General features: G+C 39.7%; 1 protein-coding gene across 9 annotated transcripts in view; it reads left to right on the top strand.

Annotated features, from left to right (window-relative positions):
• rapgef1b (Rap guanine nucleotide exchange factor (GEF) 1b) overlaps positions 1-14,781 on the top strand; it is a 191,563-nt gene that overhangs the window by 109,644 nt on the left and 67,138 nt on the right. For all 9 annotated transcript variants that reach the window (XM_078226333.1, XM_078226332.1, XM_078226331.1 and 6 more), the window contains exon 10: positions 10,984-11,186. In XM_078226333.1, coding sequence (XP_078082459.1) covers positions 10,984-11,186 — 203 coding nt within the window. The remainder of the gene's footprint in view (positions 1-10,983; positions 11,187-14,781) is intronic.

Raw genomic sequence — 14,781 nt, 5'->3', positions numbered from 1 at the left:
TACCTGGTCTGGCCCACAGCCGTGTGATTGAGTCTTGACTAACCTCTGATAGCGACAGAAGTCATTCAGTTCAAGGGCAATCAGGGATAGACTAAAAATGCAAGCCTTGCCAGCGACACACAAATCCCTTGAAAGAATAAATACATTTTCTGTATCTTTAGAGCCTCCTCTCAACAAAGGCAGACATAAGACTCCAATGTATCACATAAGCCTTCAGCCAACTGAGTAAGTGTATCTGAGGACCAGGATCTCAAAGCCGAGACTAGGGTCATGGTTTACCAGGCAGCAATAATCCTTGTACACTGATATGCTTTGGAGACTTGGATAAACTAAAGGAGGCATCTTGAACAACTGGAAAAGTACCCCTGGCAGTGCCTTTTAAGATCCTCAATCTGGTGGCACGAAAGGCAGCCCAATAGCAGCATCCTCTCCCAAGCCAACATGCCCAGCATCAAGATGTGAATTTCTCAATCCAGCTATGTTGAGTGGGACATGCCGTTCGTATACCTAACTCCAGACTCCTGAACTAACTGCTCTACTTTGAACTTGGTCACAGCTGGAGACTCTCAAGGCATCAGGAACACTTTAGGAATGTGCTCAAAGCATCCCTGAAGAGGTCAAAGATGCCCACTGACTTGTGGTAAACCCTAGCTTATGAGCAACTAAAATGGATAAGGCTCATTTGGGAAGGCACCATATGCATTTAGATACTTGGGAAAAATACAGAGGTGAAGCCAAGATGTTGAAGGGAGCACATAAACATCCAAACAACCCATCTACCCAACTCTTCAAGCAACACCTGCCAGGCAAGCGGCAGAATCTGCAGCTTGTGCATTGGATTGATCAGTCATCACTGAACCAGAGTGAAAGCAAGTCCTCGATCCTGAGGGATTGACTAAGAAGATGGAGAATTTTGATAAATTATTTCCATGAACCTACTTTTACTATGGTGTAATCTAGTTAATAAGCTTCTAGTATGTATGTGTACTTCTGATGAAAGCAGTGAATTTGGCACTTCCAATTCAAAGATTTGAGGATTTACCTTCAAGCACTGGACCTTTCAGTTAGTAAAGAAATAGGTGTTCAAGAATTCCATGATGGTGCAGAATTAAGCCATGTTGCAGTCTTGCAATTTGCTATTGAACATTCGTTTCCTTCTGTGTTCTATGTTGCCATGAACTCAGCAACTCATTTCAAGGTGGCTTATCCGATCTTACCACATTCTATGGATGAGCTTAATTGAGATTGAGGTCTTTTGCTTTGGTTTTACCTGATGCATCTGCACATAGTAACTGGTCTTTGTTTTTACATGATGCTTTCAAGGAACATCATTAAATTGTGTAAATGAGTATCTGAGGAAACTAGTTCACTATTAGTGGGGAAGAGAAGATTCCCTGAAGGTGATTTTAGGTAAGTATCATTTGCTCTGACCAGAAAAATCATTAGAGAAAAGAATGGAGGTGTTTATTTTGAAATCAGGTGTTGCATTGCACCAGTGTTTCTGGACTTCAGGTGTATATGGAGATTATAAAGTTAAAGTTCAAGCTAAATGCCATTTTAAAAAATATTCCTTCATGGGATGTGGGCAAGGTCAGCATTTGTTACTCATCCCTAATTGAACGGCTTGCTAGACCATTTCAGAGGGCAGTTAAGACTCGGCCACATTGCAGTGAGTCTGTCACAAGCCAAGCCAAACCAGAGATTGCAGAATTTTTTCTCTAAAGGACATATCAACTACATGGGTTTTTATGACCCAATCAATAGTTTCATGGTCATCATTATTGAGACTAGCTTTCAATTCCAGATTTATTGATTGAATTTGAATTCTAGCAGCTGTCATGATGGGATCTTAACCCATACCCCCAGAGTATTAGCCTGAGCCCCTGAATCACTGGTCCAGTAACATTGCCATCACTGTACGTGTGTGCACAGTCTTTACTGTAAAAATTTCTCAGGGGTGAAAGTGCACAAAACTACCAAGTCCAAGGGATAGGTTTTCAGGAGCATCTGAAAGGATGAAATATGACTTAGATTTTTTTAAAGCACTATACACAGATTTGTATCAGTGAATTAACTGGCATCTCTGACCAAAGCTTAAGACAATAATATAAGAGATATCTGAAAATCTCATTTGACCACACAAAGAGTATGAACATAAGAACATAAGAAATAGAAGCAGGAGTAGGCCATCTAGCCCCTCGAGCCTGCCCCGCCATTCAATAAGATCATGGCTGATCTAATAGTGGTTTAGTTCCACTTACCCGCCCGCTCACCATAACCCTTAATTCCCTTATTGATCAGAAATCTATCTACCTGTGACTTAAACATATTTAACGAGGTAGCCTCCACTGCTTCAATGGGCAGAGAATTCCAGAGATTCACTACCCTCTGAGAGAAGTTGTTCCTCCTCAACTCTATTCTATACTGACTCCCCCTTACTTTGAGGCTGTGTCCTCTAGTTCTTGTTTCCTTTCTAAGTGGAAAGAATCTCTCTGCCTCTACCCTGTCTAGCCTGCATCTGGGCAATAATCCATCTCCCTGATATTTTACCTAGTGAAATAAAATTACAATTGCCATGGAGTTCATTCCCCAACAAGGCCGGAACTTTTTGGCTCTCTGAAGTTTAGCTAGTGTATATACATGAGATTGTTAAACTTGTATCATTAAAGGATTACATGTGGTATTTGGATTTATTTTAGAAAATAACATGATGTAGTATTTTCTGTTGTTGACTTTGTAGTTCCTGTCTTAATGTGTCCTATTCATCTTTCAAGTGTTACAGACATGAGAGGAGAAATCAATTGAAATCCCCAATTCCCTTCCCTTACTGTCCACAATCCGTGTGATTGTTTTTGAAAAGATAGTGTGTTTCTCAATGTCCCTTTATATAAAGAACCAGCAGCAGACTATGGTGGGTTTAAAAATAAGGATTATTTACTCTCGCTATCTCTCTCTCTCTCTCTCTCTCTCATACCCACTGTGTCTCGCTCGCTCCGCGCTCTGGTGCTCGCTCCCCGCTCAAGAAAGATGCAATTAAAGAAGATAGTGTACCTCTACAATTGTTAAACCAAATGAATAGTAATAGTCCAGTTTGGCTTGCTATAGGAGATCAGTCGTTGTGGGCTTGGCAAAGAAAGAAGTCCTTTCCCACTTTTGGGTTGTAGTTCAGATTAGTTCAAATAGCTGAAGTCAATATCCAGGTTGTCACTGGTTTCCCTGGAGGAGATTAATATTCAGCAGGTTGTGAAGCTAGGCATTTGTGGTTTTCACGTCGGTGGGTTAAACTTTTCGACAGATGGGCTTGGGAGTTCTTCCTGTATTCTGTTTTTGTGGAGTTATGGAATCTTGTGGGAGGTTTTTAAAGACTTTTCAGCTTCCTGGTACTTGAAAGCAGATGCTGCTTTTTCTGCAGTTCCTATGGCATGCAGTGGTCTTCTACAGACTGCCTTTTCATGGGTTTTGGCATAATAAACTGTTTCAATCACATTATCAGTGCCCATTGTCCACCCAGAATGGCTTAAAGCTAAAAGGCATTTATATACATAAAATAGGAGATAGGTGATCGTCTTTCTCACTTATTTTGGGGATTACTGGTCTCTTCAACTCTCTCTTGTGAAGCATTGATATTGGAGGTGGGAAGTTAGAGTAAGTTTTGAGTACATTATGGTAACAAATGTAAATCCCACAGAGTACACCTGTCTTGGTCTGTCCATTCCAAGGGGAAGTCTCCACCCAGGATGATTAAATTAGAACTTTATGGAAGCTCGAGATAGTCTGTGTTGAATAAACAAAGGGCACCTGACCCTTGCAGCCAGCTTAGCCACCTTGTGAATGTCCAGTTTAAAATATGACTATTCCAGAAGCTTGAACAAGATAGCAGTCTATGTTTGAAGTTATGAATAGGGCATGCCTTCACTAAGCAGAACACAAGTTGACAAAATATTTTTTTTAAATAGTTTTAATTGTGCACTGTATGTGATTTGGTTCCAATAACAGGTAAAAACCATGGAACTACTAACCTGTTGTTGGAAGTCAGTATCCAATGTTCATATTATAAATCTTTTTAAAACTGAAAACTAGTTTCATCTTCAAAAAATTAAGAATATGTAGTTTAACAATTACTTTCCGAAGATTTTTAAAATTTATTTGTGGGATATGGGTGTTGCTTGCTTGGCCAGCATTTATTGTCTTAGACGTGCAAATGTCTGAATGTAATCTGTTTGCATTGAAAGCTGTTCCCATTAGTGACTTCACGCACCTTTTTAATTTTGACAGCCTGTCAGGAAACAGAGGTAGTTTTAAGTGATCTGTATTTGCATTGTTAAATATTAACAATGTGGTATAGATTTAAGTGGGTTTAATTTAGTATTTTTGCATAAGAAAGGGTCCAATTCTAGTACTTTAGATACATGTTAAACAAAGATGTATGCATGTATGGAATTTTTGTTTCAGATCAAACTGTTTCTATTGTGCTGAGAGAGAGTTTATGATGGGAAAAATAAACATGAGTTTGAGGGAAGAATTAGTTACTTAGCGACCAGAGGAAACTTTTAGGAAAGACCTTGTGATTGTTGTGTTTAACTGGATCCAGGCAGATGGGAAGCTCCGAGAGGGAACAGCTCTCAGCTCTGTTGGAAGCAGGAAAACACTGCGTGAAAGCAAACTCCAGAGGAACTAAAAGGCGGTTAGTTTTGGAAACTAGGGAATGAAAAAGAAACTCCAGGAAAATTTGAAGTAAAAAGAAACACAGGATCTGCCATTGGAACAGTCATGGAGTCATAGAGGTTTACAGCATGGAAGCAGGCCCTTCGGCCCAACTTGTCCATGCCACCCTTTTTTTAAACTCAGAAGCTAGTCCCATTGCCCGCATTTGGCCCATATCCCTCTATACCCATCTTACCCATGTAACTGTCTCAATGCTTTTTAAAAGACAAAATTGTACCTGCCCCTACTACTACCTCTGGCAGCTTGTTCCAGACACTCACCACCCTCTGTGAAAAAATTGGCCCTCTGGACACTTTTGTATCTCTCCTCTCTCACCTTAAACCTATGTCCTCTAGTTTTAGACTCCCCTACCTTTGGGAAAAGATTGATTATCTGGCTGATCTATGCCCCTCATTATTTTATAGACCTCTATAAGATCACCCCTCAGCCTCCACGCTCCAGAGAAAAATGTCCTAGCCTATCCAGCCTCTCCTTATAACTCAAACCATCAAGTCCCGCTAGCATCCGAGTAAATCTTTTCTGCACTCTTTCTAGTCATTGAAGTTAAAGTCATACCTGAGAAGAAATTAACTAATGAGGTTAGCTATAGAAAAGCCACATATCTGATAAAATTGTAAAAGTTTGATGTACTTATTTCCAGTTTTTAAACAATAGTAATCTCTCGTCCCTGATATCTCTCTAGTACTCAGTGATTTGTGATAGCGTTCCTGCAAATTCCACCTTTTTTTCCCCCTCACAGCTCCATGAATTGTCCAGGCCCCTGCATTTAAGGTACTCTTGTTAACACTCATCACTTTGGACTAAAGTCCAGTATTCAGCAGCTGACAGATGCAAAGCAAGTTGTAAGTGCGGTCAAGCATCTTCACTGGTTGCTGAAGAATTGCTGATATAGATTTTTTTGGTAAGAAATTGGGGGTGTGAACCATCTTTGCCCACCTGCAGTTTTCCCCAATTCTGTAATTGCTGAAGTGAAAAAAGTAATCATTGATATATATACGCATACATATATCCTGATAGTTTTTCTTCAGTCCCCATATCTCCAATTGTGGTATAATAAACAGCAGTATTGCAGATGGAATGTGAATCTAGGCTTGGAATTCGGAAACAGCTGCTCTCAGTTTTCCAGTCCTCACCAAAAGGCACTTTGTCAATGAACATCTGTTCTAGATAACATGGAGAATTTGATTTTCTTCACTTAATGTTATATACAACAGCTTGAAGCTTTGTCTTTATTTACAATGATACATTGCACCCATTTTACACAGGAACTGAATAGGATGTGATGTAGACAGCATCTGTATAGAACTGAGATGATATAAATGTGGTTAATTGCAAAATCATATATACATTCCTGTTGAATGAATACTTGTCCTGGAACAGTGCCTCTTTCTGTAGAGTAGCTGAAGAGGAAGAAAGACTTAGCTGTGAGAAATTTATTCCTGAGTTGTGCCACCACAATGTACTTCAAAGTGTGCACTGTAGGTACAACATAGCATATGAATTTGACATTGGTTCTTTTATGAACTAGTAAAAAGTAGAGTAAAGTTGCCATAGTCCCAGATGATCATAGGCCGCTGTCTCCTTTGAGGGTGGTGGCAATTTAAGCTGAGGATCACCACACCTCATGTGAGGGGCAAGGTTGAGAAGGCAGGGCCTTCATGAATAACTTCAGCTAGTACAGTACAGGTTGACATTACTCTGCGTCACTAACTAGCTGTCCAGCCAACTGAGCTAAGTCGATTCCCATGAACTGGTAGACTCTCTCTCTCTCTCTCATTCTGTTGATGGGGGCATGTTGCAAGTTGTTGAGTTAAATCATTTCACTATGTGGAGCGCCTTAGGGCATGACCCCACAAGAAGAAGGAAAAACAGATTTTGAACTGGCCCAGTTCTAGCAGTTGGTTCTGTTTTAATAGAGCACTTGTATTTCAGTTTTGAAGCTCCTTGTGAAGTTCCCAGGCCTAACTTTGGAGGGCAAGAAAGGGGGAAAGGATTTTATTTGGTATCAGTCCAAGCAAATAATAGCCAAGCAAATATGTACTCAACAAGCATAGAACAATAGATTTGCTAAGGCCCACATCGATAGGAAGCAGGCTGCGAATGGCCCCCACTGAAAAGTACAGCCAAAGTCATTAGAAGTTAATAAATATTTAAAATAGTTAATAATTATGTCTCATTTTGATTGACTGCATTAAATATTGGACTGATGCATGGTAGCTTCTTGTATATAATTTCTTTATGGTGTCCTCAGTCATGGAGAATTCACGAGTTACCCCCTCTGCAATTTAACTCCTGTAATGCATAAAGCAAAATGCTACAATAGGGATATTAAAACACAAAAAGAAATATAAATACTTAGCAGATCAGGCAGCATCCTCAGCCTTGAGGTATGGTCTTCAACCTGAAATGTCAACTTGCTGCTATTTCCCCACGCGTTGCCTGATCAGTGCTGAGGTCTCAATGAAGGGACTGACAGTATGATTGCTAAATTTGCTGATAGGATAGATAGGAAAATAAGTAATGAAGAGGACATAAGGAAAGGGATATTGTTAGACTGTGAATGGGCAAAGATCTGGCAAATGGAGTATAATGTGGGAAAGTGTAAAGTTTTCCCTTTTGGCAGAAAGAATAAAAAACCATTTATCTAAATTGAGAGAGATTGCAAAGCTCAGATGCCAAGGTATCTGGGTGTCCTAGTGCATTAGGTTGCAGGTACAGTAAGTAATTAAGAAAACTAAAAGAATGTTATTCTTGAGTGCATTAGAAACAGTTCAAAGAAGGTTTACTAGATAACATCAGGAATGAGTGGGTTGTCTTATGAGAAAAGGCTAGTGAGGTTAGATTTGTGTCCACTAGAGTTTAGAAGAGTAAGAGGTGATTTGATTGAAATCTTTACTATCCTGAGGCTTTTTAGAGGGGGGATGTGGAAGGAATGTTTCATCTTGTGGGTGAATCTAGAACTCAAGGTCACTGCTTAAAAATAAGGGATTACCCATATAAGACACAGATGAGGAGATTTTTTCAGCGAGGCTTTTGATGCCTTTCCTCCAGAAAGGCTTGTACTGAGAATGAAGGCGGAATCAGTAGGCGTATTTTACAGTGGTTACAGAATTATTTTACAAGCGGAGCCCAGAGGGTAGTTGTACAGCGATTGTCATGAGCCCATGAAAAAGTTACATATGGATTCTATAGGGGTCTGTTTTGGGATCTCTCCTTAATATCTTCATAAATGACCTGGAGCAAGGAGTGACAAATGCACTGACTAAATGTGTGGATGATACAAAGCTTTTGAAGTCGGTAGACTCCAGCACTGAACAGGGTAAGCAACAGGAGGATTTGAAATGCACTTGGGACACGTGGCAGATTTAATTCAATGTAGAGAAATATGAAGTACTTCACGTTGGGGCAAAGGATCCTGAGAAGGTTTATTATTTAAATGGAAAGAAAATAGTATGTTATGTAGAAGCATAGAAACGTTAAGCAGGAGTAGGCCATTCGGCCCCTCGAGCCTGCTCCGCCATTCATTGTGATCATGGCTAATCACCGAATTCAATATGTTGATTTTCCCCCCTTCCTCCCATACCCCTTGATTCCTTTAGCCCCAAGAGCTATATCTAATTTCTTCTGAAATCAAACGTTTTGGCCTCCACTACATTCTGTTGGTAGAATATAAATCCATACTGACTTTGTCTGATTATACCACTGCTTTCCAAATGCTGAGTTATGAAATCCTTGATAATAGACTCCAGCAACTTCCCCAGTACTGACCTTAGGCTCACTGGTCTATATTCCCTGTTTTCTCACAACCTCCCTTTTTGAATAGCAGGCTTACATTAGCTATCCTCCAATCTGTAGGAACCAGTTCAGAGTCCAAAGAATTTTGGAAAATAACCACCAATGGATCTACTATTTCCAGGGCCACTTCCTTAAGTACTCTGGGATGAAGATTATTAGGACCTGGAGATTTATCCACCTTCAATCCCATCAATTTCCCCAAAGCCATTTATCTAGTAATGCTGATTTCCTTCAGCTCCTCACTAAAACATGTTTCTCTCAGCACTTCTGGATTCAACTCTGTTGAATGACAGTTAATTGAAGCTGTAAAATGAATTGAATGGGAATTATTTAAAGGTCATTATTGAACTGAATTAATAGGGAATTCTGTCACACAAATCATTGTAGTAACCACAGTACTGGTTGCCTTTGTACAGAAAGGATGTTGCAGTTATTGAAAGGATGCAGGAGAACAATCAGTGATTGAAGGGATGGTATTATGATGAGTGATTATGTAAATTGAACATGTGCTCATCTATAATGGTGATGCTTGATGGGATGATGAAATTCCTGTTTTTGGGATTGTACAGGGATTAGATAATATATTTTTGCCTTATTCAGAATAGAACAAGAGTAGGTGCCCTGTGTTATGGGGGTAAATTCAAAATTAATTTGCAAAAAATCCTTTTCAGTGACTAAGTGATAAAGCTTTGGAACAGGCCCTTAGTGACATGGAGGAAGCAAATAGTACAGATTCAAATGTAAATTAGCTAAATTTCCTCCTCAAAATAATATTTTGGGATGCAGTATTCGAGGCATGACATGGTGAGTATAGGATGCTTGAGATCAATAAACATAGAAGATAGGAGCAGGAGGAGGCCATTTAGCCCTTCGAGCCTGCTCCGCCATTCATCAAGATCATGGCTGATCGTCCAACTCAATAGCCTAATCCTGCTTTCTCCCCACAACCTTTGATTCCAATCACCCCAAGTGCTATATCTAGCTGCCATTTGAATACATTCAATGTTTTGGCATCAACTGCTTCCTGTGGTAATGAATTCCATAGGCTCACCACTCTTTGGGTGAAGAAATGTCTCCTCACCTCCGTCCTAAATGGTCTACCCTGAATTCTCAGACTGTGACCCCTGGTTCTGGACTCCCCCCACCATCGGGAACATCCTCCCTACATCTACCCTGTCTAGTCCTGTTAGAATTTTAGAAGTCTCGATGAGATCCCCCCTCATTCGTCTGAACTCCAGCGAAAACGATGCTAACCTAGACAATCTCTCCTCGTACATCGGTCTTTGACTTTGGACCTATTTCCAAATCTTTCTACACTGCTGTTTTCCCTGTATTATGTCTGATTCTGTTGTTGACGAATTGGGGATGAATTGCTATGATTAGTTAACAAGTCTGCTATAGTTGTATTAAGCAACTCCGATATTAGCGTGATTGGAAGCAAACTAGATGGACCACATTGCTTCCTTGACTAACAATTCCTTTGTTCCTGTATTTGATTTTAATGTTCTTGTGGGTATGGTGCACATTTTATCATTTACATTTTTCTAAAAGTTACAGCCAAAGTCATTGTTACAGTTGTCAGAATGGTCATTTGCAGGAAATTAAAGTGATCAAGAGCAATGAGTTGCTTCTGAAGTGCAGAGTCACTGTTGTCTTGTAGGCGAGTGCAACGCTAGTGTGCACAATAAGAGATCCTTGTGAAATAAAAATTTTGGTTGCTTTAGTTGAGGTATAAATGTCAGTCAGATCACCAGAAACACACTTCTCCTGTTCTTCAGAAGCTTTTGCAAGTAGATAGACTCTTAGTTTAATGCTTCATCTGAGATGTAAAAGGTGGCACTTCCAGCAATGCGTGCTCACAAATGCATCACAGCATCAGCCTAGATAATGTGCTTAGGTCCGACAATGCATTTGAAGCCATGAAATTCTGACTCGAGTAAGAATAAAATCACAAGAATTTATCACTGAATAAAAGTGGCAAAGTTTAGTGATCAACTATAGTTTCCTTCGGATGCTGGCAGGCTTGTGGTGTATCACAAGGAACCTGTTTTAGTTAACTTTATAAGCTCCCTCCCAAAAATTAGCAGTTATTTTGTCCCATTCTTGGTTCTAAAAGCAAAATGAAATCCAAGGGAAGGGTCATGTTTATTCAGACGAAGTGCATGGACAAATTAGTCCCCAAGTCTTTTGCTGCAAGGACAGCAAGGATTTCCCCAACTACCTCTCCCTTCCTTTCTCCTGTCTTTCTACCTTCCCATTTCCTCTGCTATCTTGTGGCTGTAGGATGTTTTCTGTGTTAGAGGCCTTACTCAGGAAACTAAAAAATTAATCATAATGATCTTGATGTTTACACTGTCTAATTGCTGTGCTGCAAAGTTCCCATTATCACTGATGACTTGGAAATATCCATCCTGATACAGCTTGTTGATTTTATTTTCTCCTTTTCCTCCCTCAAATTTTTAGTTCATGCGTACATGCAGTTTGTGGAGGATTATTCTGAGCCGCAGCCTCACGTTTTTTACCAGACACCACAGAATGAGCATATTTATGAGCAGAGACACAAACGGTTTCAGGAAGCCTATGGATTCAATGACTCCTTCAGCAGCACTGATTCGTCTCTTGAGATTCTGCCTCCTCCAGTTCTCCCACCCAAGCAAAGGCAGCTGGTGAGTTTGACTTTATTGTTTTTGCTAGGAATGCATAAATGTCTAGATGTATTCGGGTTCAGTTACAAGAGTTGTAAATCTGAGATTCAGGGAGCTGGTACATAGAAATGTTTGGAAAGACCATAAGACATAGGAGCAGAATTCGGCCCAGTGAGTCTGCCCCGCCATTCAATCATGGCTGATATTTTTCTCATCCCCATTCTCCTGCCTATTCCGCATAACCCCTGACCCCCCCTATTAATCAAGAACCTAGCTATCTCTGTCTTAAAGACACTCAATGACCTGGTCTCTTCAGCCTTCTGCGGCAGAGTTCCACAGATTCACCGATCTGGCTGAAGAAATTCCTCCTCATCTCTGTTTTAAAGGGTTGTCCCTTTAGCCTGAGGTTGTGTCCTTTGGCTCTAGTTTTTCTGACTAGTGGAAACATCCTCTCCACGTCCACTCTATCCAGGCCTCGCAGTATCCTGTAAGTTTCAATAAGCTCCCCCCTTATCTTCTAAACTCCAACGAATACAGATCCAGAGTCCTCGACCTTTCCTCATATGACAAGCTCTTCATTCCAGGGATCATTCTTGTGGACCCTTTCCAGGCCAGCACATCCTTCCTTAGATGCAGGGCCCAAAACTGCTCACAATACTCCAAAAGGGGTCTGACCAGAGCCTTATACACAAAGGAATCCCTTCAGTGAGCTGCAACTAAGGGACGTTTTCCCATTTTGAGAAGCTTGGCTCAAATGTTAACATCCATCATAGTGTCTCAAAGTTTTGATAATTTAATGGATATTGGGTGGAAAACATCTAAATATGTGCCTAACTATATATTTTAATTACTAATGGAATTTGTTTTACAAAGTTAATTCTTGCGTGGTGTGACTTAATGTCTCAAAATAGGTTGTGATTTCAATAGGTACTAGGATGGATCCCATGTACACTCACATTAAAGCAGAAAATGGAATTCACCACTAGAGTTCGAACTATTCGTTAATTTAAATGTACAACTTTCCAAAAATAATAATACCATATACAGTTCAAAATACAATGATCAGTGCAGCCTTTGGCTCTTATCCTGTCCCAGGCCCTTGCAGGTCTGCCAGTGTAATGTGTAGTATTGCTTGCTTTTCATTGTAGCTCAAGGTTGTGTTTGATATGTAATGCTTATTATTCTGGCCATTTATATATTTTTTTCTGGGTTGAAAGAAATGTAGTAGGCCAGAGCAAAATTATTTACAGGGAAGAAAACAAATCCGAATCTATTTTTTTAAAATGTGACTTTGGTCAGTTAGATGTTGAACCTGAAATTTCTAGGTTTATGGTTGGTTGGTGAGTAGGTTAACATTTTGGCTGTCTCTCGCCCCCGTACTAACTTCATGTACCAGATAAATTTTCGTGGGTCTGTGTTCTGGCATTGAATGAAGTGTTCAGTTCAGTTTCGCTTAAGCTAGTGAGTTGTCAAAACTGTCAATGACTAATCATTCTTGATCGATTCATTTTTCATAGTTTATTTTCATAAGTTAACCTGTCTATTTTGCTGCTATGCTACTGATCTTGGGAAGTTTATCCTTGGTATTACTGAATTTGGTTTTGCTGCATGGCTCACCGTGTTGTAATTTATGGCTGATCTAGAAAAACAGTTCAGAGTTCAGGAAAGAAGATGTGAAGGGATGTTTGACCTAATTTAAACTGGCATAAGCTTACACCCAAATAAATGTATTCCTTTTGTATTAGTCGTAAATTATAGGTTGTTTATTTGTGAAGAGACATAATGCTGTCGATGACATATTTCATGGTAAATTCCCATCCAGTCAATCATATCTAAGCTCTTGAAATTTTTAAAATTTAAATTGTATGCAATGGGGAAATTTGTGACCTCTTTCCTTTTTGAGGAAATAACTGGTAAAGATTTAACTATCCAAGTGTTCTGAAAATATGTTGTTGGATAAAATGTTGAATGCTATGTTTGTTTTTTCCACTTATTTTTCTCATTTTCTACACAAGTATAAAATGCTTTTAGCAATCCACTTCATTACATGTTCCTTCCCTAGTCTCTACCTTTTTTGCACTCTTTGCTCGATTCTCAATGTCTCAGTTTCCATAGCAATGAATATAAATAGTGTTCATTATTCCATATTTTGTGCAGTTACTTAAACCTACATGTATTAGGAACCATTTTGAATATGTATATCATGACAAAACACTGGATTCAAGTCATCTGAGATTAATCCCAATATGGACTTTTTAGTGCTGACAGCAATGCACACACAGGATTACACCAGTATTACTGATTTTGTAGTCTTGTCCTATTATAAGAGACTCAAAATGCTCGAACTTTCAGAGTTGAGCTGATGTCTTTGGTTTGCAAGATCAGGTGTTTTACAACTGGAATACTTGAGGATTGGAAAAAACTTGTGGTTTGAGTTATGTCTTGTGTAAAAGTATTTGTTAGTTGGCCATTGAGTGGTATTGATAGATGTCCTTTGGTTAATGACACAATTAAAAGCATTATGAATTTAGATTATGAATGGTAACATACAAAATTCCTCACTACCTGATTATGTGCCATAAGGGAGTGTTTAAATCTGACATTATAGTTTGAATGGGATACTGTATGCAAATTGACAGGGAACATATTTTTGGGATGGTTGGCCTGCACAATGTTGCATTTCCTTTGCACCTTCAAAGACAAATATTGATTTGTGGTTGGATTTTTGACTTACTTGGCGAGACGCAGTCTTTTGTAATTTTAAAGGTAAGAATTGATGCGTAGCTGCTGCTATACTTAGTGGAAATGGCCAGTGATTATAATTTTGGCAAAATTGACAACATCTCATTTTATAATGTTGTTATCCTTCATCTTTTTAATCACTTTCCACTTAGATGCTGATTTCTGTACTTGTTAAAAATTCTTTCATGGAATGTGAGCATAATGACAAGACCAGCATTTGTTGCTCATCCCTAATTGTGCAGGAAGGTGGTGGTGAGCTGCTGCCTTGAATTGCTGCACTCCATGTGATTATAGATACACCCACAGTGCTTTTAGATGAGGAGTTCCAAGATTTTGACTCAACAGCAGTGAAGGAACACTCATAGCTCTAAATCAGAATGCTGTGTAGTTTGGAGGAAATGTACAGGTTGGTTGTGTTCCCATATGTCTGCTGCCCTTACCTTTGTGGATGGTAAGCTTTGAGGTTTGGAAGGTGCTGTTGAAGAAGCCTTGGCCATTTACTGCAGTACCTTATAGGTGGTGCAACTGCTGCTGTTGTGTATTGGTGGGGGATGGGGTGCAGATCAAGCAGGCTGCTTTTGACTTGAATGGTGTTGAGCTTTTTGAGTGTTGTTGGAGCTGCACTCAGCAGGCAAGTGGAAAGTATCCAATCACATTCCTAACTTGAGCTTTGTAGATGGTGGGGAGACTTTGGGGAGTCAGGTGGTGAGTTACTTGTAGCAGCATTCCTAGCCTCTAACCAGCTCTTGTACCCACAGTATTTATGTTGGCAGCCCAATTAAGTTTCTGATAAATTGTTAACCCCCCAGGGTGTTGATTGTGGGTTTCAGCACTGGTAATGCTCTTGAATGTCAAGGGGAGATGTAGCAAGGGT

This window comes from Mustelus asterias, chromosome 13, assembly GCF_964213995.1.
Source record: "Mustelus asterias chromosome 13, sMusAst1.hap1.1, whole genome shotgun sequence".
In the NCBI taxonomy this organism is placed as follows: Eukaryota; Metazoa; Chordata; class Chondrichthyes; order Carcharhiniformes; family Triakidae; genus Mustelus; species Mustelus asterias.
This window is presented reverse-complemented; position numbering and strand designations above follow the sequence as displayed.